Genomic DNA, 26,736 nt, shown 5'->3' with positions numbered 1-26,736 from the left:
GTTGCAAAAGAGTAAAATACTAAGTGAAAGGATAAGGCAGGGGTATGCATGTCTGAAATTACAAACAGAAACATGTAGATATAGAAGTGGAAGAAGATGCTTCTACATCAATGGCATGGCCCTTGCTCTTCCGTATGCTCCTTATGCATGGGAGACACTCTCCAGGTATCAAAACTGATGTGGGCCATTTCTTTTGTCACTGGACAGTAGCAATTATGACAGCTCTTTGCTATTCTGAAGGACAAACACAGCTATTTCAGGTTACTGCTGTCAAGTTGTCCTTCTGGTATCATTTCCCGTACATTCCTCCTTGGAGTGAGCTGGATATCAGAATTACAGAGATTAGAGAAGCATCTGTAAATTTTGTCCAGAATGCAGAAAGTGTTTTTCTCAAAAAGCAAAATTATCAAGTTGATGTCCAGATTCCTCCTCCCTTTCTCTTTCAGCCAGTATCTCCTAGAATTTTGTTCCTGGAATATAAATACCCTATCTTATGCCTTACTGTTCCAGGGCAGATTCAACACACACAACTAGAAGAGCCTAGTGTGATGTACATGTCATCCAACAGGACTTACCCTGGCACTGCACAGTGCAGAGAGATGCCATGTCTTGTTTTGCACATAGTTATGTCATCACCCCTAATTTTCTGGGAGAAATGACGTCCCCTGTATATAGTATATAAAGAGAGAATGTTCACATACTCATTGTCCTACTTTTAAATTCAAACGCCAAATGCCTTGACAAAACATGCACTGAAAAAAATGCTACTAGGTAACCGTTAGAAATGGTCCTGACTGGTTATACTGCTTCCACTGTTATCTGTGACTCACATATCCACAGCAGTTACCTTTTACAACAGGGACTTTTCAAAGCAAGTGACTTTCACAAAAGAGGTCAGGTAAGCAGGGCTGCCACTACACTAACATCTGAGGATTGGATTTTTTGGTTTGTGCATTTTTGGTTGTTCCCTCCACAGAAATCATAGTCAAAGTTATTGTTCAGTTAAATGCAGGGTTATGACTGCTCAAATTTGGAGACAGATTTTTCTTTTCCTCCACTGACTTCTCTTAAGTTTCACAACAAGCACTCTGAGTAATACTCACTGAATTAAGTGGCATAGAACATGATAATACAGTTATTATTACTGTTATTAATTTTTCAGTTAAAAATCTAATGATCGCCTAACATTTCAATTCCACTCCATCTAGACTAGGAGATCATAACACACTTGGAAACCAATTACAAAGAACAGTTACAATTCAATCAAACTATTTTACTCCTTTTGTAGCAGAAAAATTATCTGAGTGAAGTTATGCATCATAGTTGCATGACAGTACCACCACAAAGGAAACCCAAAAGGTTAGCTTCACAACTGCAACATTAAAAAATGTTCATTATAATTTGTAAAACTTTACAGAGATACAGCCTGTATAGCAAAACCAGCACTTTTGGGGAAAACATCACTGAGCTGTATAATAGTGCTGGAAAGGTAGTATTGTCCTTCCTTCTGAATGTGACATCTGTCATACACAAAAGTTCACAATAAAACTCTAAAAATAATTGGTCTCACATGATCTTATTTACAATAACTAGAGAAAAGATACCTAGGACAAGAGGCCCTTTACTTGCTTCAAAACCCAGTGCTGGAAACTGAAGGTGGACAAACCAACGCTAATGGTAAAATGCACTCTTGAACGGCATGTGTATGCCACCATTAAAGTAACTGCTATAAGGATGTAAAAAGTTTTCCGCCACAGAAATATTTTCATAAAATTGGATGACTTCCAAAAATGCATGTTTCAGCTCAGTATTCTTGGCTTGATGCTGGAATCTCTGAGGTAAATTTATCAGGATGAGATTAGATGGATCATCTGTAGGAAGTTTTCCACCAAGGCTACAAGAATAAATACGCCCCATCTGGAAAACATTCCATCTTTTTCTATTTCAACTCATTTGCTCTCTATTTGTAACTATTCCCCCCCTATTCTAGACTGGAGCAGGAGCTAACAATACAGTCTACAGGTGGCTACCAAGCAATCAGATAAACTCAGGGAGAGGGTTTGGACTGACCACAGCACTGCAATGACCAAGCACGAGGTAGAAAAATACATTAAGGCACAACAGAAATTAACATGGAAGAATTAAAATAGACACAGATAATGAAGAGCATCTAAGGAACCTGAAGATGCACAAGCCCATGGCACCCGATGAGATGCATCCACAGGTCCTGAGGGAACTGGTGGATGAAGTGGCTAAGCCACTATCCATCATATTTGAGAAGTCATGGCAGTCTGGGGAAGTTCCCACTGACTGGAAAAGGGGAAACGTAACCCCCATTTTTAAAAAGGGAAAAAAGAAAGACCCAGGGAACAACAGGGCAAACAGTACCTGACAAATTTGGTGGCCTTCTACAATGGGGTTACAGCATTGACGGACAAAGGAAGAGCAATGGACGTCATCAACCTGGATTTTACAAAGCATCTAACACTGTCCCACACGACATCCTTGTCTCTAAATTGGAAAGACACGGATTTGACAGATGGACCACTTGGTGGATAAGGAATTGGCTGGATGGTCACACTCAAAGATTTGTGGTCAACGGTGGTTCGATGTCCAAATGGAAACCAGTGACGAGTGACATTCCTCAGGGGTTGGTATTGGGACCAATGCTGTTTAACATCTTTGAGTGCACCCTCAGCAAGTTTGCCAATGACACCAAGCTGTATGGTGATGTCGACATGCTGAAGGGACGGGTGCCATCCAGAGGGACCTAGACAGGCTTGAGAGGTGGGCCTGTCCAAACCTCATGAAGTTCAACAAGGCCAAGGGCAAGGTCCTGCATATGGGTCAGGACAATCCCAAGCACAAATACACGCTGGGCAATGAGTGGATTGAGAGTAGCCCTGCAGAGGAGGACTTGGGGGTGTTGGTTGACGAGAAGCTCAACATGACGCGGCAATGTGTGCTTGCAGCCCACAAAGCCAACCGTATCCTGGGCTGCATCAAAAGAAGAGTGACCAGGAGGTCAAGGGAGGTGATTCTCCCCCTCTACTCTGCTCTTGTGAGACCCCACCTGGAGTATTGTGTCCAGCTTTGGGGCCCCCAACATAAGAAGAACATGGACCTGCTGGAGTGAGTCCAGAGGAGGGCCACAGAAACAGTCAGAAGGCTGCAGAACCTCTCCTATGAAAACAGGCTGAGAGAGTTGGGGCTGTTCAGCCTGGAGAAGAAAAGGCTCTGGGGAGACCTTATAGCAGCCTTCCAGTACCTAAAGGGGGCCTACAAGAAAGCTGGAGAGGGATTTTTTACAAGGGCGTGTAGTGATAGGTCAAGGGGTAATGGCTTTAAACTGAAAGAGGGTAGATTTAGATTAGATGTGAGGAAGAAGTTCTTCATCATGAAGGTGGTGAGGCACTGGAACAGGTTGCCCAGAGAAGCTGTGGATAACCCATCCTTGGAAGTGTTCGAGGCCAGGTTGGATGGGGCTTTGAGCAACCTGGTCCAGTGGAAGGTGTCCCTGCCCATGGCAGGTGGGTTGGAACTCGATGATCTTTAAGGTCCCTTTGAACCCAAACCATTCTATGATTCTATGATAATTATCCATAGGAAACAAGCACTGGGCAATGGGCAAAATCTGGAAATGGCATTTGGGAAAAGTATCAAGATGCTGAGCAGAGAAAACCTTATGTTGAATTTCTCCAGCAGTGAAGAATGTGGGATTTTAAACTTTTTTTTTTTTTTTTTTTTGCATTCTTAAGAAACGGGATTGTATCACCTGTTTCTCACCCTAGTCACGGTAAGGAACATTTGGTGGTTATATCAAAAATATTCCAAACTGTACATCTTGTGCAATCTTGGGCAAGTCATTTATTGATTGTTCTGGACTGTCAGCCACTACATCAAATGGCAGCAATAGTAATAAAATTGTCTATTACTTGCATTTACATAGTGTCTAACAAAAAATGAGTGGAATTATATGGAATAACTTAATCCTAATAAAGTTACTTGTACAGTACTTGAAATGTACTGCTCAGTTTGCTAGTCATTTTATACAAAGATATAACATAACTGAAAGCAAATTTCATAAAATTTATATAAACTCGCAACTGCCATGAAGTAATCTAGAAGCTGCCTTCCTGCTAAGAATCACCATATTAAAAACCATGCATTTTAATTGCTTCTTGTCATTTGTCTTTTCTTCTCGCTCAAACCTGTTTCAGCTAAATCAATAATATGTTTTAAGAGTCCCAGGTTTAAAATTAGCTAGTCATAATGAGTTCTCCACTTTTACAAATATAATTGCAGAGAATGATATATTATGTTCACTGTACTTAATGGCTACAGACAGTTATACACAACCAAGTCACTTAACAGTAATATTTATACTAATACATCATCAAACTACAGATCTCTAAGTCAAAGGGCATAGAAAATATTCTAGGCACAAACAACATGCACCAATGTGAAGGATTAATTTTTTCACAGTACTTTTCTCTACATCTTCTACCACCAGAGAACAAGATTTTTATTCCATTTAAACACAGTAACATTAGAAATCTAATTTACTCTAAGTTTACACCTACGGAAAATCAGGTCTAAACCAGTCATACAGAAAAATCTAAGAAAATACACTCTATTTGATCAGCCTCTCCAAATTCCTGCATTTTCCACTCTTCCTACATGAATTTTTTTCATCAACTCTTTTTCCTCTCTCACATCATCAGTCACTGCAATACACAGCAAGAACAGCAGTTTAATGACAGTGCATAGAAACTAGTTTCAAAAAATGGCCAACAAAATATGAGTTATAACTTGGATCTATTTCATGTAACACAATATTAAAAACTGCATTTAGTCTCACTTTTTTCCCTCTTGTACTAGGATTTTCCTCTCCCCTATTTTTGACAATTTTAGATAATTTCTTTTCCTGGAAATTTAAGGCTTTTAAAGTCAGACTTGTCCTACTGAACCTAACAAAGAGTCAGCCTTTGACACTGATCAGTAGAAAGCCTTAAACAAATAAATAAATAAAATTGGAGTTCTCTTAAACAATCCCTCAATGAGAATATTAGTCCAAACCATCTTACTAAAAAATTGCAAACTATGACATTTAAAAACTGTTTTACCCCATAAACAGTAAATGTGGAGCTTGCTGTGATGATTATCCAGTCATTTCCCCAGGTGAAACGAAGTTGGTAAAGTAGATTCTGATGTGCCCTTTCAAAAATGGCTTGGCATCAATTACAGCTATCACATTCTGCGTTTCCAATTTCTTCTGCAGAAAACTACCACACTTGACCTACTCTTTTGAAGTCCCCACAGTGATAAATTACTAAACTTCATTCTCTTTCTCATACTCCTGGGTAAGGTTGCTATTAAGAATGCGACTTCTAGCTAAACAGAAGATCTGCAGTCTAAAGATTCTACTTTTTTATCAAGATGCTCTTTAACTCCTTTGGCTAGTTGCCCAAAAACCAGAACAAACCTCCAAGCATAACTATGATCTGTGCCTGTGATGGAGAAATCAAGAATATTTTAAGAAGAAAGTTATTGGAAAAATTAAGAAACTGAACTTGCTTGCAGATTTATTTATTCTCAAATTGAGAGAAAAAGAACTGACCTATATATTTTAAACAGCACAGAATAAAAACTGAGCAATTTTAAACTAATCAAGGATATGCTGCTAAGAAAGTCCTGCATACGGTACATGGCATCTATTTCAGCCTTCAGAAATGCTATTCTTCATTATTTGTCAATGCACTGGGTCCCTCTGGTTAAAAGGCCACAGAAAAAGATTAAATTGATAAAATTTATGAAATTTCAAAAAAGTTCCATCTAACATTGGGCAAGAAGAGATTATCATATGCAGGATGAGCAACATTTAAGCAAAAAAGTAACATGAGGTTGAAATCAACTGCAGCAGCAAATTTCTAGATCATTACAGTTTGAACTTGACCATTTCATAATGTAAGAACTAAATTTTAGTGATCAGAACAAAAAGCTCCAAAGAGAGGAAAAAGAACCTAAATTACCCTTTCTTATCTACATCTTCTTCCATATGTTCAAAGGGGCTATTGGTATTTGGCTCTAGACAAGAAGGGCAAATAAAAACTGCTAATAGCAGCAGCTACATTAATGAATATAGCTAGGATGGAGGCATTGTTTGCTACCACTAGCTAGTAATGAAATTAAAGCCTAAACAGGCATTTTTGAATGTGAAGGAAGATGATCGGGATGCAATTCCTGCACAGCATCAAAAGTGGTATTACATTTATGGAGTAACTCTTCCAGTTACCATAATTTGGAGAGTATGCCTCCTCTCTCACAAACTAGTCTTCCAAAGAACACATCATTTTTATCCTAAATGACTGTTTACAAGCTCATTTGGTTAAGTCTATCACATCAGAATGATTTTCTGAGGTAGGCCATTTGTTATTGTTTCAGGGGAAAATTTATAACAGCAATACAGCATCATTATTAGGATCTAAGTCAAAGGAAATAGAATGTATGTTCACGATGCTGCATGTAAACTCACATTTCTGACTAAATCATTCAGAAGTTAGAAAAATTATTCCTCCAGGTAACAGTCTCCCAGAACTGTAACAAAGTAGTCTCACTTATTTGCAGGGGCAAAACAAGAAGCAAAGAGATATACCAAAAGTAAACAAGACATGAGTAGTATTTATTTGGTATGTGATTTACCTACTATATTATCTACTAGGCTCTAAAGTTACAAACAGTTATAACAGCTGTGATGATAAGGGTGAAGAGACCTTAGTATGGAGTTATAAATTAAAACCTACAAGCTGAAAAGAGAGGAAATGGAGGAAGAAAAGAGTGAATTAAGCAGTACATGAAAGGCAGCTGGAGAATTGCAGATGGAAGGCCCTTAGCATTGCTAAGGCACCTATGGAATTGCACAAGTTCAATTATGGTAGGACAAAAATTGTTCAAGCAAGTTCTTAGAATATTGATTATATTACAGCACATTTAAAAGGATTAAGATTTGAATATCTAGCTAAAAATGAAAATGCAGCCACGCATCCGAACTTACATGAACAACTCCCAAATGCAAAGCTACTGAACGGAGTGTACAGATACTCAATTGAGGACAACTTTGTGTCATACTAAGTAGCAACAGGATTTTGAAACAGACAAAATAACTGTAGTTTCAGAATTAAATGAAAAGCATGATTCCATCTACTCCTTGTATTCAGAATTTTGCTTTACAGAAAATAATAACCCAAATCCATAAAATTACTTTTAATACACTTCCAGCTTTTCTCAGTTTGATGCAAGATATACATTACATTGAAACTCTAATCTTATATTGTGTAACGTTTTCTTCTATGCATAGATCTAAAGATTTGAATAAAATTCTCTCCAATTCTGTTCATTAACTGGCATTACCTTGTCATAAGTGTCAGGAACAGTAACGTCCTTAAGGTAGATTACAGTTAACTGTAGTAAGACAGCACCTGTATGACACTCTCTGCATTTAATTTCACACTCACATAGGCTGAGATAAAATCTTGATTATACTTTCAAAAGCATATGAACAACTTCACTGGATCAATTTATGTAGGCACTGGAGAACCTTCCAGCTGATCAGAGCGGCCCTCTCACTTGGTCTCCCCAGTTCTATTTTCTGGTGCATTCCAGCTTCTGCCACCATGTTCTCCCATGAGAGCAGCTGCCTTCCTCCCAGCCAATTCCACACTTCTGGTTAAGTTAAAACACTAGAAATTATCATCATGAGTCTAGTAAAAGTGAGCACAGCAAAATTCTGTTAATCAATACCCATAAATTAAATGGGTGAAAATACTGCACAAATCTTTGTAAGGATGAAGTGTGGAAATACATTTGGCCATAGAGTTTATAATATCCACAATATGCAGAATTTCCATTATAATTGAAATCTAAATATCAAATGCTTGAAAGAGTCTCTACTTAGAACAGAATGTAAGTCTCTTCCACATTTTCAGGTAAGTCATTCTGGAAGAATTCTTGTGTTGCAGAGTAAGATTTTCTACACTTAGGAATAAAAGAAATCTTTTAAATCTTACCTACAGCTTGTTTCACAAACATACTTGAGCTCACTCTGTACAGAACCTGATATGACTGAACATGAGTCAGTTAAGAACTGGAAGACATGTAGTCAAAGAAGGATAGCACTATGAATAAAATAAGCGCTGTTCAAAGAAAGGGTTTATTAGCTGAAGCATAGCATGATAGCCAATATACTACAGGGCTTCTGATTCAGACCTGGATGATAGACTCTCATTTTAGGAGCACGTACAATGAATCAAAACCCACCTGCAGAGGAGATGAAAAAACACTTTAAATTGGACATTCAGACCAAATCCAAAGTGCGAGCAGGGAGGCCGAGTACCGACAAAAGGCAGTTCATTCTTGTGAACTAAGTCTAATAAGCAGAGCAAGTCTTCAGAGGGCTGATCAACCACCTCTTAACTCTTGGTGCTGAAACATTCTCCATTAGGCAGAAGCAATCATGAGGACTACTGCAGCATCTCTTGATTGCCAGAGGATCCACAACACGAGCAGTAGAAATGTACACAGATTGAGAAACAAGTAAATAAGGCACCTGAAATAAAGAGTGGTCTTTGGTCTAAACCCCGTGTCTGACCTACCTCATCTGTTCTCACTAAGAGAGGAAAACTAAACATGCAAGGAGTCACAAGAGCAAAACTGAAGTATATATATGTCCAGAGGTATTTTGAATTTGTGACACTTGACCATGTGGCACACAGAAGTTTACATTCTGAGAGCTCTAGGCTACAGCTGATATCTGTCCTCTGGAAGAGCTGTTGTGAGGAAACATATCATCCAATGCAAGCAAAGCATTCAGACAAACATCTCTATTTCTAATTATTCTTAAAATTTCTTACAGGGCTGACTGAACTTTCACCACCCTATTCTAAACATTTGTTCCACCCCCCTCCCCACTTCAAGTTTCCACCTCAGCAAGTCTTCACATAAGTCCATCTTTTCTTTTTCTCCATTACCTTAACCCAGTCACCCTCCCCGTCATTTTTTCCTTCACTTTCTACACACCAATGTCCTCCTACATAAACCCACTTCAGTATTAAGATTTTCTGCTTTCTCATCATAATGTCATTATGGAAGTAACCACCTACTGCTGTTTTATTTGTAGAGAGCACTTCTTAGGAATTACCATGATCAACAATCCAAAGTAATTTTCGGGCTTCACAGTGATCTTGGGGTATTCCCATCCCCAAATGGGTTCATCTACTGTTACCTTCCGAGTTACAACAGCTGCTCAGACTCATTTTGTCCGAAATATTTCCAATGTGACAGCACTGGAACACTGTGAACACAGGTAACAGATATATATGGGTGACGTCTGCTGTTGATACTCACTGACTACATTAATGACTCAAATGTAGTCTGGCAAGCTGATGAAAAACTACCAGAAATTGTTTGTCTCAAGAGATCCTGACACGTCCTAACTATAGCAATAGGATTTTACTGTAGTTGAGTAACAAGGCCAACGGTGGCCATGGATGACTCCCTGGGGAAAGAAGCTCTCGTGACTGCAGTCTGTTACTGTTCACATAAGCTCTGTTTATTGTGTTGATGTCAACTTTAATTTTTCTTTATTCATATTTAGACAAGAGAGAAAAATAGATGAATTGTGGTTTATATAGTAGATTGCACCTGCTGCAACTACCCTTGATGAGGGATTTATTTGGGTGTAAGTAGACTATCATCTCTTGTTTACTGAGCGACAATGAAAAAAGTCTGGAGAAAATGGTGCATTTGACAGGCAGATAGTGAATCTATCCAAAATTTTTCTATCAATACTATAAGAAAATTTTAATGCTTCTTTCATGTCAAATAAAATGGCAAAAATAGGAAGTACCTCAAGTTGTAAAACGTGTTCAATTGAAATTGCAGCTACTACAGTGATAATACTGAATGTAAAATACCAGATGAGATGAATGAATTGAATTTATTCAAATCCAGAGGGAGTAGCAAACTTATTTTTCCCATGGCTCTGGAGAATAGCTTTAGTAAAATATTTTCTTTGTGTTCTGAAGTACAATCCTCTCTAGGGCACAAGAGAGTGTTCATTTCTTGATGGAACAATTCACAGAAGAGGAAGAGGGTTGGTGAGCAGAAATAGTGCTGAATACTCAACTAACTATTTATAGAACCCAAAAGCACTTAAAGGAATATAAGCAATGCCGAACTGCACAAGGAAGGAAAGTTAAGAGCATTTAGACTCAGACGGCTCAAAAACTGCAGGCTTTCGTCCAAATCCTGATCACATCAAATTTTGCCAGGCAGGTGCCAGCTACCAAGAATCCAGCTCGCTCTTGTTTTTGCAGAACTCTACTTTTATTATTCACTTTATCTCAAGGGACACTGCAATTCTCGGCCAGGAAGGCAACAAAAACCACCTTGCTGATCTGGAAAAAGCTGATTTGCCTTATGGCTCCAATCTGAGCAGACTTCACGAATGTTTCTGGTACTTACCTCACGAATGTCAATTAATTATTAAGAAAAAGGTATGTATTATTTTGATAAAAATCAACTTGGGAAGTGAAAGAGCTTTGGGATTTTTTATCTTCTCTTTTACAGGCTTGAAGGTTATTAGGGAAACAGAGACACAGACTTGTGTCTGTCTTTTTTTTTTTTTTCTTCATAATACTTGACGTGTTTCATACTGAAGGAGAACTCAGGGCCACAGAATTTACAAGCATAGTATTGAATTCCAGAATAGGACAGTGTGCAAGTAGAACATCTAACTTGGGTTATATGTTTGTGCCTAAGATCTCATTCCTAAATTTACATTTAGCCAAACAAAAAGAAGGAATCTAAATTTCAATTGTGGTCCATAGATTCATCATGTCCACTAACTTAAGCGGGATCCAGAATTATTTAAAAGTTAAAAAAAAAAAAAAAAAATATATATCCCTCTCTCCAATTTGTTCTGTTTAAGGGCTTAAACACAGAATAGATTTAAAGCTTATGGGTAAAAGGAGTTTGAGCTTAAAGCATCAACAAAGTTTATCTCAGTTAACAGCATACTTTCATACTAGAAGAGCAGAGCCTGAGAACTGCATGGAAAAAATCAAATTAAGGCCTGTATCTCATTTTAATACACTGCTGACCAAATCAGAAAAGATACACTAAAGATGGTGTATTAAATTAGATTAGCACTACATACTGTATTTTAACACTTCCTACCATTTACTGATAGTGCAGGAACAGAGTAGTTCCATGAGATTACTGAAACCTCTCAAGTTTCTGCAGTTGAATCTCTGGAATTACAGCTCATGTGCAGTATGCAGACGCAAGTTCTCCTGAACATAAAAGTTCCAAAACAAATAAGTAAGTCAGCCAAGGCCCTTATAAATTATAAACCAACCCTCAGTCTGCCAAACAATGGCCAGTAATCAATGTCTATGTTTAACAACTTAAACCAAGATTTTAAAAAACTCACAATATGCTTTCAAAGTTTTCTTCACCCCGTGAAGAGACGTCTATGTTTCAACTCTTGATTTGGTCTTTTGTCCAGTTAGTGTCATGTAGCATTTCTTAATCCCAGAAGATTTATTCCAAAGAAACTATGGACATTATGTTGAACCGAGATAGCTTGATGAATAATTCTCCTTTTCACCTTCTGACAAAAAGGAACTACCAATGAATTACGATTACGTGATGGTAATCACTGTGACTTTACGGACCAAATTTGTTCGGATCAGACTGATCTCTAAGCCTCAAGTCCATAATATGTGGCATGGAGTAAGAGTGTGTTTCTTCCATCACTAAGAAGAACCAGACTAAGCCAAATAATCTCAGCTTCCAAGCATGAAAACCAGTACAGAATTCCCTAGGTTAAAAATAACACATTGTTTGCTGAGAGATTATGATATTTGTTCAAATTTCTCTCTGCAGCTTTTGCATTAAGACATACAATAGTTGAATATCTAAACACACTGCAGTGTTACTCAAAAAGTAACAGATTCAGCCTTAAAATAGACTGCTTCACATACCAGTATAACCACAGCAATGCAGAGCTAAGCAGGGGCTAACTCATTCTGCCATACAGATGCACCCTAGAACAACCAAGACTTTTAGACAATGCTTACCACAACTACGCAGTAGTGAACAGTAGAAAAGAGTACATCTGAACATAATATTACACCGTGATATTCCATTCAGCTTGAGGGTATAAACAAGCTTTATGATGAGGTCATAAAGCAATTTTTATACTGAATTTATGAGATCATTATAACAGTCATTTTCAGAAGCCAGTGACTAGTTTATTAGAAGACAGCCTGTAGCAAAATTGAAAAAGTAGATTGCAGAGAAGTTCAACTGCAATACTGGCAATATCCAAGACTGAAGCACAAAAATTGTAAGGCAAACAAGTAGGGAGGGAAGGTTTAAGCATTAAGACTTATCAATATCCGAACAAGGACATTTCAGAATCAGCAACAAGAGAGGCATTGATTTACATTAATTTTCATTTGCAAAAATTCAGCTTTATTTGAAGACTAGCTTAGGCACAGCATGCAGGATTGAAAAATAACTACTACTCCTCAATATTCACAACAGACACTTATTGCTAAATCATGAATAAACGACAGAAGAGCATTTTCAGCACACATACAAATTGTTTAAGATCAATCTTGTTTCTTAAATTAAAAACTCCTACTTGCTTCTTACATTAGTCTTTGTCAAACCATTTTAATTGGCTTGACTATTACAAGATAAACCTTAAAACATAATCAAGCAATCATCCCAAATGGCACTGTGCAGGACACAGGCAATAGCCCACAAGTGCTGAATTATTCTGCAGCAACAGAGAGAAACTGAAGTATCTTTTAAGGAGGTTCTAGGGAACTCAGAAAGATTCGTAAGTATCAAATATTTTGAGACTCGGGTTCAAAGAGACCCTTGGATCATCTCTCCTGTATATATCCCAGCTTGCTACATTTTAGATAGCAATGTTCTTACTGAGCAAAAGCATTTGCATTTGACTACAAACATATATATTCATGTGCTCTGAAAGATACCCAGGCTAAACCCAAGCAAGTCAAAACGAAAAATACAGCAAATTCCTCAGAACCCAGCCAAGAAAACCAGACCAGAACACATTCTAATTGTATCTTTAAATGCTTAATTGACTCAATTATTTACAATAACTGCCTGATAATTTATTTGGAATTAGTCTAGCTCTTATTTTAAGCTACGTGTGGTTCTCACGTTTCTATCTACTAAAGAGCACTGTCAATGTAGAGAGAAGTCACAAACAGAAATAAACAGACAGTATTAAACAGAAGAAGTAGACAGCAGGGGAAAAAGCTAGATATAATACCTTATCACAGAATGACTATCAATCAGATGTAATATAGTCATCTAAATAGACAAATGCAATCTCTTCAGTTATGATAGGTAATTTCTTCTGGTCATTTGCCCAGTACCAACTATCTATGTCCACGTACATAGAGACTTAATTATGTGGATAGTCTGGCGAATTGAAAAATACTTCTAAGATATTCTAAACACATCTGAACTTCATAAGCATTTTTAAACCAGGTAGATCAAATTATTGGTTTATAGTTGTTTAATCGGGACAAACTGGGGTAAGATTATTATTTATGAGCATATTAACATGGTAAAAAGAAATGGAAGTTATAGAAATGGTCATTTGTTAAACTGGAATGAGCCATGGCAGTAAATCATTCCGCAGATGGTGATACCTTACTGTGGTTTTCTCTCTCCTCATCTACAATAAACTAGTCTGATAAATATTGGAAAAATATAAGACATATTTTTCCTATGATCGATGTTGTCTGCAAATACATTATCAGAATGATAATAATGTAAGTAATTAGAAATATAATTTTGTAGACTTCCTCTAGAGCTTTATCCTGTTGGCTACTTTAACACCCTGATTTTTATTTTTCCCCCTCTATAAATCATCTCATCTAAACATTACCAAAAGTGCAAGGTTAGTGATTAAGCCTGTTTTAGAATAGATGTTAACACAGTAAATTGTTAATTTGGGGCATGCTATGGGAGCTGTACAGCAGTGATACAAATCAGGCTCAATACACAGACAAATTTACTGAGCAAGGAACCCCTTGATGCTATTGGAATGTGTATTCTCTATTGATCATAGTTTTGATCACCTGCAAGGTCTTTCCATCACAAAATACCAATTAATTAAATAAAAATTTATTCCATAAACCTAATAAGAGAATCAAGCTTGTGCATTCTCACCAGACTGTTTCACTATACACTGTTAAAAACCAAGTTCTTGCTTTACAGCTCTCCAACATCCTTGTAATACCATCAAATAGATCATTGTGAACCTGCAACTTCTTGGTTGCCAGGACAACTGGCTGACAAGCAAAAAGTGCACCAAAAGGTTTTTTCATGTATTTGGTGCAAAGAAATTCTGCATTTCTGGATTTTTAGTCTGATTTCAAAATAACATTCCTCTTGCTTCCATAAGTCAGAAGTGTCTACAGGTCAGACATTCTACACAAAGTTCTAAACTTAAAAATTAATGCTGGACATTTTACTCACTTCAAAATCAAATTGTTTCCTCAATCATGCTGATTTATATTTATGAGCAATTGGGAAACACCTTGCTGTGTCATAAAATACAAAGAAAAGCTTTACTAATTTTCTATCATCTTTCATATGCGGTCATCATCCTTTTTGTACCGCAGTATCAAACAATGATGAATTAGCAGTGCTAATGGTCCAAACATACTTAAAAATTAATAGCTTCACCTGTTTATTGATCAAATAGGATTGTAAATAATCTCACTGGGAAGAAAGCAAATTCACATGCAAAGCAAGTTACTGTGAAAAGCAAAGCCTATGTTTCCTTCTCAAAGACATGCTAAGCCAAATATTGCATTGTACAACACTCAATCTAAATTCTGACTGAATGAACTAATGCAGAACACAGATCCACGTAGGAAATGTATCAAATACTACAAGGCACGCAAAACATTCACCAAAGCTATGGAAGAGACCAATGAAGGGCTACAGTACATTTTTTACAGTCTTTGTTAACTTCACCTTAAATTATATGCTCTACAAATCTGGCCAGTATGAAGGTGTTCTTATTTCACTGCTCAAAACAAGAAGTTTACATCTTCAACAGGTAAGATCTTCAACAGAAAAACAAACAGTAGCTTACTCCTGGGAAGACTCTCTCAGTGCAGCTTCTACCTACACAACTGTTCTTTCATCCTGCTACTTTTCTTTACTTTTCTTTTGGCTCTTTTAACTATTCTGTTTTATTACTTATATGACCACCTCTAAAAGGCTTACTATTGGACGTGTGAAGATAAGACTTTGATCCCAAAATGTTTAGAAGGTAGAAATCGTTCCATATATGTTAATATAAGAAAACAAAAAATTCATAGAGAAGCACCTTCCTGCAGGGTATAGAGCTTAAGAAAGCAACATGAGGTGAAGAACTGACATTTCCTTGAATACACCATAGTGGTAATGAACTTTTCATAATTTCTACTGTTAGCCTGATCTTATTTCACCTTTTTGTTTGGTTGTTCTAATATAACAATCCAAACACAGATCATCAAGCTGCTCTTCAAAAAAAAAAGGAAATATTTATGAGAAAAAGAAACCTTTACTTTTTAATCACACAACAAACCATAACACAGTACAATGAAAACGACATCTTTTACTTATTTTGATGTCACTGACTTACCTTCACATGACTGAAGTCACCAACTTTGCTGCTTTCTTGTGGATTAATAGGTTTAGTCTCTACTCTTGGCTTGACAACCTGCCGAAAAGGACTGGAGAGCGGAAGTCCACTAACACTGATGCCATCTGGAAACAGAATAAATAAAACTACTTTTGCTTGTCTAATGTTACATTTTATTCCAACGAATCTGTATCTGTATTATCAGAGGGAGAGAAAACACACAAAAAGAAATACTAACATTTTATACAGAAAGGCAAAACAAAAGGTAAAGATTATTCTTCTATGTTTTTCTCTAGAAGCCAAAAAAAACCAAACAGGAATACACCTAAAACTCAGTGAAGGTCACAGGAAAGGAAGGTAACTGCATTTGGAATATCACACCAGAGATGTCAGAGTTAATAATTCAAAACTACTTTTAATATTTACAATATTAGAAAAGAACAAAGATAAAAGGTTCTGCTTTTCCATGATAGTGACCCTATCAACTGCTTAATATCTTTAAACTAACTTTCAGTATGAGGTCTGAGGATTCCTTTTTCAAGTATATACTGTGGAAAAGAATAGAAAATAGAGGAGTCATGTTTTGTACCACCTACTGATGTAAAAATATATAAAATATTTCTCATGTATAACAAGGGCATAATGGAAATGAAGGTTCACATTGTAATAGTCAACAAAAAGCTTAACAGAAATGGATATCCTTAGAGGAATGTCCTCAGTTTGGTATTTACTAGCAGTCTGTGTACTGGCATACAGTATAGCAATAAAAGACAATATGACTACTTAGTAGTATCTTTTATTGCTGACAAGCTTGTATAACTTGAAGGTAAATAAACGCACTGCAGCCTATTTGGGTTTCTCAACCTACCAAAGGTACATTGTAAGCACAAACCATTAAACCGTGTGAAAATTACTGTTGAATCAAAAAAAGTCAGAGGAACAAGAAAATTAAAATAATGAAGCTTTAACATACATTAAAACTAGAGTCATAATTTGTTATTATTTAGATTTACATCCAAAGTCCAAAGAAGAGCAGGATTTAATTCCTTTACGCTGTGCAGAGCAACTGCAATCCACAAACACCAATATAAATACAAGCAAAAGCTCATATATGGCAGCAGGCACATATATCTAAACATATGGGAAACACAAAATTACTACACAAAAACTGAACATTATTCCTTTTGGAAAATTGCTCCTATCAAATTATATTTGCTAATATCACATTCTAATTCCATGGATGACCTCGAATCTGGACCTGTTGAGGATACAATCCTCAAAAGAAGAAACCAGAAGAACAAGATGGAGCACGAAATGGTTTTGCTTCATTAAAATCCAACTTCACAGGTATCCAAATGAGAAAACAAAGGGCATATCCCCATATTTCTTTACTTTCAATTTCCTTTGCTAACTAATGAGTTTTAAAATGCACCCTAGTTCAGCCTTAAAGACACACTATGATAAACATCAGATTTGAAGATGCTGGTTCAGGAGGCTTACTAGTCAAAAAAAAAAAAAAACCTTAAAAGTTTTTAATTTACAATTATCTCATATGCACAAAAAAAAGTGAAAACAAAGATTACTATTTCTCAGGAAATTAATATTTCCATCGCCAACTGTCATCAACATCATCCGCCTCCTAAAAGGTCAATAACCTTTACAGATTACAGCAAAATATGTATTCACATACACTGATGTACTTCACATGGGCAAAGCCTAACTTGATGCTGTATATTTGTAATAGTTTTGGGTGGGATAGAGTTAAATTTCTTTATAGTAGCTTCTATGGGCCTGTTTTGGATTTGTGCTGAGAACAGTCTTGATAACACACTGATGTTTTAGTTACTGCTGAGCAGTGCTTACACAGAATCAAGGCCTTTTCTGCTTCTCACCCAGCAAGTAGGCTGGGGGCGCACAAGAAGTTGGGAGGGGACCAGGCCACCTCAGAGCAGCGGGTCTGCAGTCAGAGACTCTGCCCTTGGGTCGGGACGCCACCCAAGGTAACTCCTGCAGGTTAAGAGTGCTCATCTTTTAGGTTAGTGATATGCACATTTTGGGTCATCATTTCTAAAGCTTAAGAATTCTTAAGTCAGTTGTGCAGTATCAATTTCCCTTTATATCACTGAACCTGTGGTTTACTAATGTTGTCAGGAGTTCTAAACGATTTTGATTGAAGAATAAATTTCATTGAGTTTAACACCCGTTTAATTTGATTGCACGAGCCTCCGCCACAGGGACACAGCCGGGACAGCTGACCCCAACTGACCAAAGGGATATTCCAGACCATGTGATGTCATGCTCAGCAATAAATGCTGGGGGGAGGTTGGCAGGGGGGTCCCTGCTCGGGGACGGGCTGGGATCGGTCAGTTGGTGGTAAGCAATTGTTTTCATTTGCATCACTTGTCTTTCTTGGGGTTTATTTTCCTCTTATTTTTTTTCTTTTCCTTACTTTTTTTTTAAATTATTATTTCTTTTTTTAATTATTAAACTGGTTTTATCTCAACCCATGAGTTTCTTTCTCACTTTTACCCTTGCAATTCTTTCCCCATCCCACTGGAAGGTGGAAGGGGGGTGTGAGTGAGCAGCTGTGTGGTGCATAGCTGCCAGCCAGCGTTAAACCATGACATTCTCAAGGCTTCCGCTGACTTCTGCAGAGGATTGCCGAAAGCCGAGTGAAGATGTCTAAGATGCCATTCTTGCAGTTGCCACAGTGTATTACTGGCTCCCCAAGGGCCAAGATACTACTCTTCGAAAGATGGTATCAGATGCTACCACTGAAGTGGAAGGAATGATCAACTTGCAGAAACAAATCTCAGTGCTTTAAAGGAAAGGAATTTTAAGGAGGGAAATTCAAAGGAAAGGAAAATTATTTTGGTGGTTCTGGTGACCTTCACACAGAAGCAAAAGAACTAGTAGCTAAATCAAATATCTATCCATTTTTGTGTGGAGTGCATGAAAAATTACCTTTTTTCCCCTTCAACTCACAGCACAAGTTGTCACATTTATGTTTAATGTTCATCAGATATAAGTCTCTGTGCAACAGTTAGGATGGACTTTGCCACACCTTATGTTTTGGTGCACAATTTTGAAGCAAATATCGTCATCATCATCCCCACTTACTTGGGTTTGCAGAGCAATTTCAGTGCATGCAAGCTAGATTCTTTTTGGAGTAAACAAACCAAGACTAAAGACTTCGGTCCCAGACTACAAGTACTCTACTCCAATCCCAACAAGCAGCCCTTCAGACAAATTTGTATCACACATGTGGAGGGGATATTTTATCCAGAGGGCCAGAATAAGTCTTGCGTCAGGTAGAATACTTGAATCACACCACAATGTAATGCAAGACCTTTAGCACTGAGTGCTTCTACCTACCAATCTATTCTTACTGCATCATCTAAATGTAGATATAGCCTTTAGTCACTAAATCCAGCAATTCTAAATAAGGAATTATAGTGAGATAACCAGGCAGTATAAGCATAGAAAAAAAGCTGTGTGTGATCAGACATTATATACCACACATTTAAGACGAAGCATTTAGAGTTTCATTAGATCTAAGATCCAAATACAACACAGCCCCTAATGAATCTTCAGAACCACACAACTTGCAGTCTACCTAAATGCCTCAATGGACAGTCTGAAAGAATTTAATAGTGAAAGACTAACACTGTGTTTTCCAATGTTATATCTTTGCTCAAGCATACTGCCAAAGCATTGAATATCCTGTTGTATATTACTGGGGGAGAGCAAGAGAGGCAGATGAGAACACCCTCTCTGTGCAATGTAGCTTTACTAAAAATTAGTCAAAACTTACTGTGCATAAATGTGTTTATCCATGTGCAAACACTGCTTTGGACTGTTCAGTAGCAAATTTTTTAATAAGTTACTCTTAAGGGACAGACATTAAAGTGACTCACATGGTCTTATCAAAGAGAAATACATCATGTAATACCTGTTCCATCTTTTAGATGGCATCATGACGTCTCAAATTCAGGCAACAGTAGTTCCAGTTACACCTCCCAAAGGTTTGTATTTTGATTATTAGCTTGTATGATAATCCCTGCATTATCATAGAGTGGTTTGGGTTGGAAAGGACCTTTAAAGATCACCTACGCCAAACCTCAATTCACCTTCTTTTTTCACCTTCATTGTCGTTCTTTTCCAGGTTAGCTAGTTAATGACTTATACATTAAAACAAAAACACCAAAAAAACCCACAAACCAACCCACGCCGACCAAATCCCCAAACCAACCAAATAAAAAAAAAAACAATATCAAAAAAACCCCAACAACCCTGAGAGCAATCAGAGCACGAAGATACGGTGTACTACTTTGAAAGGTATGCAGCTTTAGCCTGGTTTTCCTCATTGTTAGAATTCTTCTTTTAATATCTATGAACGTTCAAATTAAGAGTGTTTATTAATATTAAATATTAAAACGTATTTGTTCCATGTGGGTTCACTGCAGAAAAATCAATCAGCAGCATCTAACTGATAAAAAAATCAGAAGGGATAAGACTGAATAGGGTAGCTACAAATGGGAAGACAATCATGAGTTACTATATGACTACCTTGGAAAACTGGAAAACACAACAGCTAAACTTAGTAGTTTTTATTAGTATTCAACTAAAATTAAGAAAGCCTTTTCTCTTATAATGTAACTACATTAAATCATGCATTAAGCTAGCCCATGAACACCAGGGAAAAGGGAGATGAGAGCACGAAATAATTTTGTATGTGCTAATAGGTATTTTAGTTCTAACTTGCACAAGAAATAACAAGGTATTAAACCACTCCTAGACCAACACTTACCATCTCTTAAAAGCCAACTGATATTAAAGCAAACATACTTAGTAGCCTAAGCTTTGAGGCAATAATACACTAAAAAGTTAAAGACAGCTTGCCAACAAAACTCATTATAAATACATTCGATCACAGGCTTTGAAATCCACTCTTTTTTAATGAAAATAAAAGGTTTTACCTCAGGAAAAATAATATTTTCAAATTGATGAATTATTTTTACCAGTTCCATATTTAGAAGAAAAGTTGACACTGACTGGTGCATAAAATTGCAAAGAAAAACTGAAAAGAACCAAGCATTAAACTTGCACAGCATTAGTCAGATTTTCCATCTTATATAAGGCATAGGTTTTCCTTTCTTTGAGAAACAAATAGATAATACTTAAAACAACATCTTGGACATACAACTAATGCCTTGCTTAATTTTCTTTTAAAAACCCATTCTATTTTCATTTTCTTAGGGCGGGGGCGGGGGGCAGAAAAAGGTTAGTTCAAACATTTTCTTTGGGGAAGAGGGAATTTTTTAATCTCTAAATTGTACCTGCAAAAGGAGGTATAGCAAAGGAAACACCAATTCTGCTTCAGGCTAAGAGGAAAGTCTAAGGTAACCATTGTAGCGGTCAAACTTTCTGTTTCAAGTCTGTGGCTCTCAAACTTGGCATATAACACAGAGCCCAGTGCCAGGCACTGTGCTATACTTCAAAGGACTCACACCTTCGCAACTTTGACTGTAGAAGGGAACTTCTCTGCGAGAGGACAAAAAAAATTAACGTTCTGCTGCAAGCAATTTTTTTTTTTATTATTTAGCTTTTCCTGTTCTTTGAGCAGGCAGCAAAGTTGGTTAGACATTGTCCAGCTCCTCTGCAATACAATGCGGAAACACATTCTGTTAAAAGCTCTGGTAGGCTACAGAACTTAATGATGGCAGAAGAAAATAGGTAATTGAAAAATTTAGACAATGAAGCAGTTCACCAGAAGTTTTAAATTACTTGATACTTATATTTTTTGAGACTTCATATGTTTTATTCTCTCTCATGAAGTTTAGAGATATGAAGATGCTAAATCCTCCACAGTTTTCTTTCGTCAATCCATACTGTCAGCTTCAGCAGCCTTTCACTATAAAAAGAACAATTGTCCTTCTACTCTGTCCAGAAATCTTCCTAATTTCTAGAATCCACATTGATTATTTCCATGGTAACAGCATATGACCAACACTTTTTCCATGGTAACTGCAAAAACACAGCTTGCCTTTCCAACATCGCAGTCACTGCTGTCACAACAGAGGAAAATCTCTTACCGGCATTTCCTCTCTCCTCTCAAATGTTAAGTAAATTGTCAATTTAATTTCATTAGCCACTTTCACAGCACACTGCACAGAAAAATCCCACACAATTTTGTATTTGAATGAGGGAAAGTTTACTAAGGGGGTTAAACCTGTAGATTTACAACCCAATGACTAAGCACTGAAGAAAGAGCTGGCATGGGACAGCTTCCGTGCCATTCTAATCCACAGCTCCCTTGTAACACTGTGCTGTACAACAATCACTGACCTGATCCAGGTGACAAAAATATATACTTTTCAACAGGTGCATCACAACTACAGTGGTCTCAAACCCTGTGGCAAGGAAACCCTTAAGTAACCTTACCACTGAAGCCAGGACACTACAAAAGTTTGTTTGTATTCCAAGGCAGTCTACAAGTAACTGGCAATATGATGTCACATGAAATGCAAAACAGCATAAGATTTTAGGGTGAACTGCTTCTTCTCTGCAGAAGAAATACTTATAATCCAATAGCAGTACAAACCTGCTTATTATTGTTTTCTAAAGACACATGAAATGTACCTAGTATTATATATTTGGTGTCCATGCCCAGGCACCGTCAGCGGGGCTGCAGGGCGGCCTGTGTGAGGAGAGGCCGGGGCTGCCCCGTGCCGGACACAGCCGGATCCAGCCGGTTCCAGCCAGCTCGGAGCGGCGGCCGTGGAGAGCCCGGGCGGGAGCAGGTTGTCCCTGAAGGACTGCAGCCCGGGGAAGGGCCCGCGCTGGAGCAGGGAGACGTGTGAGGAGGGAGGAGCGGCCGAGAGGGGCTGGGGGGGACGGACCGCAACCCCCGTCCCCAGACCCTGCGCCGCCCCTCGGGGGGACACGAGTCGGGAGGGAAGGGGTGAAGGTGGGATTGGGAAAAACGGTGGGGAAGGTGTTTTAATTTTGGTTTTGTTTCTCACTAGCCAAATCTACTTTGATTGGAGGTAAATGCAATTAATTTCCCCAAGTCTAGTCTGTTTTTCCCATGACAGTAACTGATAAGTGATCTCCCTGTCTTTACCTTAGCCCATGAGCTTTCTCAACCTATTTTCTCCCCCTGTCCTGTTTAAGATGGGGAGCAAGCAAGCAGCTGGGGAGAGGGGAGAGGGTGTTTGGCCCTTAGTCAAGGTTAACCACCACATATTAAAAAAATATAAAAACACTATAACTTCTTTCTCTACATGAGTAACAGTACGAATTAATAACCCAAGAGATATGTCAGAGGTTTTGGAAAGTACACAACTTGAGCATAAAATATGAAAACTAAATGCCCCCTCAACCCATTTGTTTATTTTATCAATCCATTGCCTGATAGAAATTTCAAAACAAAAAGCCTCTTGGTAGGCAACCTCTCCTAAGAATACTGTAACAGTTTTAAAGTACTTTCAGCATGCAGAAAAAAGAAAAAAAAAAACAACTCAAGACAGGAAAGAGTATGCTTGCCAAACTAGAATATGCCTTTTTTTTTTTCCCTAGAAAAAAAGAATGATCTTGTATTCTGCAAGCAGGCAGAATTCTAGAAACTTGCTGTCTGCAGCAACAAAGAGGGGAATAACACAAGAGTAGATAGAGTTTCAGGCAATATAATCCACTTCACCCTTCACGCTACAGGTGGGCATTAAGATGCAGTTCCTTCGCTCTCTCAAAAACATGCTTAAGACTATTATACAAGAGACCACTGGTAGCAGTACTCCAGGCAAAGCTACTAGGAATGCATCAACTCTGGCTCCCAGGAGCAGGGCAGAGACAACACATAGCACACTAAGCACTTCTCTGAGACTCCACTACACTTGAAGAGGATGTTAACAATAATTAACAATAGCAAATGCAATATAAGTAAGGATTCCTTCCTGAGGTTGGTGAACTAACTAAACTAGAATTGGAAGTTAAATTTAGAATAAGGTTGAATACAATGAAAGGGAGCAAACGAAGTGTGAAAAAATTCATAATCAAAGACTAGAGATAATTTCTACATAGTACATTAGATGCTAAAATAAAGTGCGTCAGCAAGGAAATAGTGGAACAGGATGGCAGGTCAATTAGCCTGTATGTGCCAGTAATAGATTTGTTGCTATTTACCTCATGTCTGTCTTACCTATTTACATTTTAAAGATTTGGGGCCTGAAATACCTCTTATTACATGTTTGTATAGCAGCTGGTACCACTGATATAGGCCGAGGTCCTATGGCACTTATAAACTGTTAAAAAAAAACCCTGTATCAATCAAATTGTAAGACAAGATTATTTATCTAGATTAAAAGGCAGTTGGAAGAGAAAAAGGCACCTTATCTTCTGTGAGCACTAAAGCTGGAATTCAAGAACAACTCTGTAAGAAAAGTTCTCAAAAAATTAAGAATATTTTTGAAGTAACATGGTGCTAAATTTATGGAGGACACAGAAGCACTTGAAGTTAAGGGAAAAAAAAACAACAACCAAAAAAAACCCCACAAACTCATTTACTCAGATTAACAGTGCAACCAAAGTGAAAACTGACATCTTCAAACTGCAGAGACAAAAACTTCGTAGAAATGAAGCCCCTTCAAAAAAAAATTCTGAATGATTAAATGTAATAAAGGCAACCAAGCATAGTAACATGTAAATAATCATACTGAAATATCTCAGAGGACTTCCATCATCATCATCAGTAATACAATTATCCTAATAGAGTCCTCTAGGCTACTTAGTTTTTCAGAAGACCTGTCAAGACTACATTTAAATTCAAAACCAGGTATCTTTCTAACAAAGAAATATATTATCTATATGCTATGTAAGTGTAAGAACATTTTTAGGTAGATAAAATCTAGCCTTTTAAGCAGAAAAGCAACCCAGCGAGTATGAAACATGCAATGGTCTTTCATACCAATATTAAAAAATATTCAAGATGACTGCTTTTAGAAATATGTTATTATTTCTCTGCAACCTTTTCTCCCCCAGAGAAGGGAAGGAAAGACTTAAGGCATAGGTTTGCTTCTCTCTTCACGTGTAATTAATTAGTTCCTTTGATGAGTTTATTAATTTAAATATTCTTGCACCTGTCTTTAGGTTCTCTATACACAGAATAAATGAACATAATGAAGTACTCATTGTAGATTAATTCATTAACTTTGCAAAACATTATCCCCATGTAACAGAACCTTTTTTAAAAGACTGCTTCCCACTAACAAATTACCATGTATAATGCAATCCAGAAAGAGCAGCTATTGTTCTTTTCCCATTTAGCATCAGGGAAATACTGGATTTCAGAAATTAAAGTATAATGACTGGGAAGGAGAATTCATCATGCTGATAATGTGTGCATCCCATTGACTGCTTTACGTCACCTTAACAGGTGACAGAGACCTTACTGCTTAAGCTCCTTAAGCCTGGCTGTACCAAGCAGACAGTGTGCTTCCTCCTGTCTTACCTAGTGTAACAACCTTAGAATCAACTTAAATACACACACTGACTTTCCTGACCAGAGAACCAAGAACATACGTAGAAGGAACCCTGAACCACCCAGCTGAGGGACAGGAGACCCAAAACTTCATTAGCATTTGCAGCAAACAGATCTCCTACAGGGAACCCCTGAATCTTGGTCAACTGCCTTCAAGACATAAGCCTGGTCATCTTAATCCTAATTAATAAAGTGTCTCTAGAACATCTGTCCAGCTGTTCAAAGTGTTTGCAAAGTAATTAATTCCAAAGATAATAAACTACGGCAATCTAGATTGTGACAAGAACCTTAAATGACGTGCTTTGATGGGATGTGCATTCTTCCGCAATGTTATTAGCCTGTATTTGCATAAACCCAATTCCCAGCATGGAAGCCTATACAATACAGACAGAATGGCATGTTCCTGACATCACAGCTAGGACCTTACAAAAATTAATGACTGGGCAATGAAATGTCAAATGAAATTCAGCATAAATAACTGGGAAAAAACAACCCTAAACTTCTATGTGAAATAAGAGGCTCTCAGCACACCATTACTGTTCAGGAGCAAGATCCCGGAGCTATGGTTCACAGATTCATGAATCTACAAACCCAATTTTCAGCAACAGTCAAAAAAGCAAATGACAAATTTGCATTATTGTGTCATTAGAAGGAAAGTAATATAAACCAAAATACAATTGTTAGATCACTACAGAAATACACAGATCATCTTTCAAACAGCGTGTACAGCCTACCTCAAACATATAGAGCTGAAAGCGGTCAAAAGGGACAAGGCTGATCAATGTACGGAACTGCCTCCATAAGAGGGACAACTAAGCCCATTAAACATATTCCATCTGTGAAAGAGACCACTGTGACAATAACGAGAGGAAATGTATAAAAGCATGACTGTATGTACGATGTTTAGAAGATGTACTGTTACCTGTTTCTTGTAATACAAGAACCAAGTAATATCAGAAGGACACCAGTAGGTGCAAAGCTGCTAAAAGTAATTTAGCTGCAATTCTTCTTGCCACAGCATGTTGTACAGTCCTGATGGAGAGAGTGAAGAATTTTATGAATGAGAAACCCACTGAGGATGACTAACAATGCCTAAAAACAGAGAAACCATATCAGGCTCCGGAAGTTCCTAAGCTAACAACAGTTGGGAGCCCAAAAGCCTAAAGGAAAGTAGCATGTATGTTCATGATTCTCCCTATATTCTGCCTCAGGCATCTGCTCTTAGCCACTATCACAGCCAGGATATTGGACTAGACGGTCATTGAGCTGATCCTGTACAGCCGCTCGTGTTTTTGCTTCCTTTAATCTAGAAGAACATCTAGCATTTTTCTTTACAAGACAGTATACCATCAACACACAAGAATTAGATCAGCAATTTTGATTGATAACTTAGTTTACTTTCCAATTGGATAAGTGTATCATCAGAAACATCAGTAATTTATCCTTTCTG

The 26,736-nt window shown here is 37.5% G+C and overlaps 1 protein-coding gene across 4 annotated transcripts in view; it reads right to left on the bottom strand.

Moving 5' to 3' along the window:
- The window catches only part of TRAPPC9 (trafficking protein particle complex subunit 9), a 519,558-nt gene that overhangs the window by 398,627 nt on the left and 94,195 nt on the right, over positions 1-26,736 (bottom strand). For all 4 annotated transcript variants that reach the window (XM_030011866.2, XM_030011869.2, XM_030011867.2 and 1 more), the window contains one exon: positions 15,749-15,873. In XM_030011866.2, coding sequence (XP_029867726.1) covers positions 15,749-15,873 — 125 coding nt within the window. The remainder of the gene's footprint in view (positions 1-15,748; positions 15,874-26,736) is intronic.

Source organism: Aquila chrysaetos, chromosome 4 (assembly GCF_900496995.4).
Source record: "Aquila chrysaetos chrysaetos chromosome 4, bAquChr1.4, whole genome shotgun sequence".
Classification (NCBI taxonomy): Eukaryota; Metazoa; Chordata; class Aves; order Accipitriformes; family Accipitridae; genus Aquila; species Aquila chrysaetos.
This window is presented reverse-complemented; position numbering and strand designations above follow the sequence as displayed.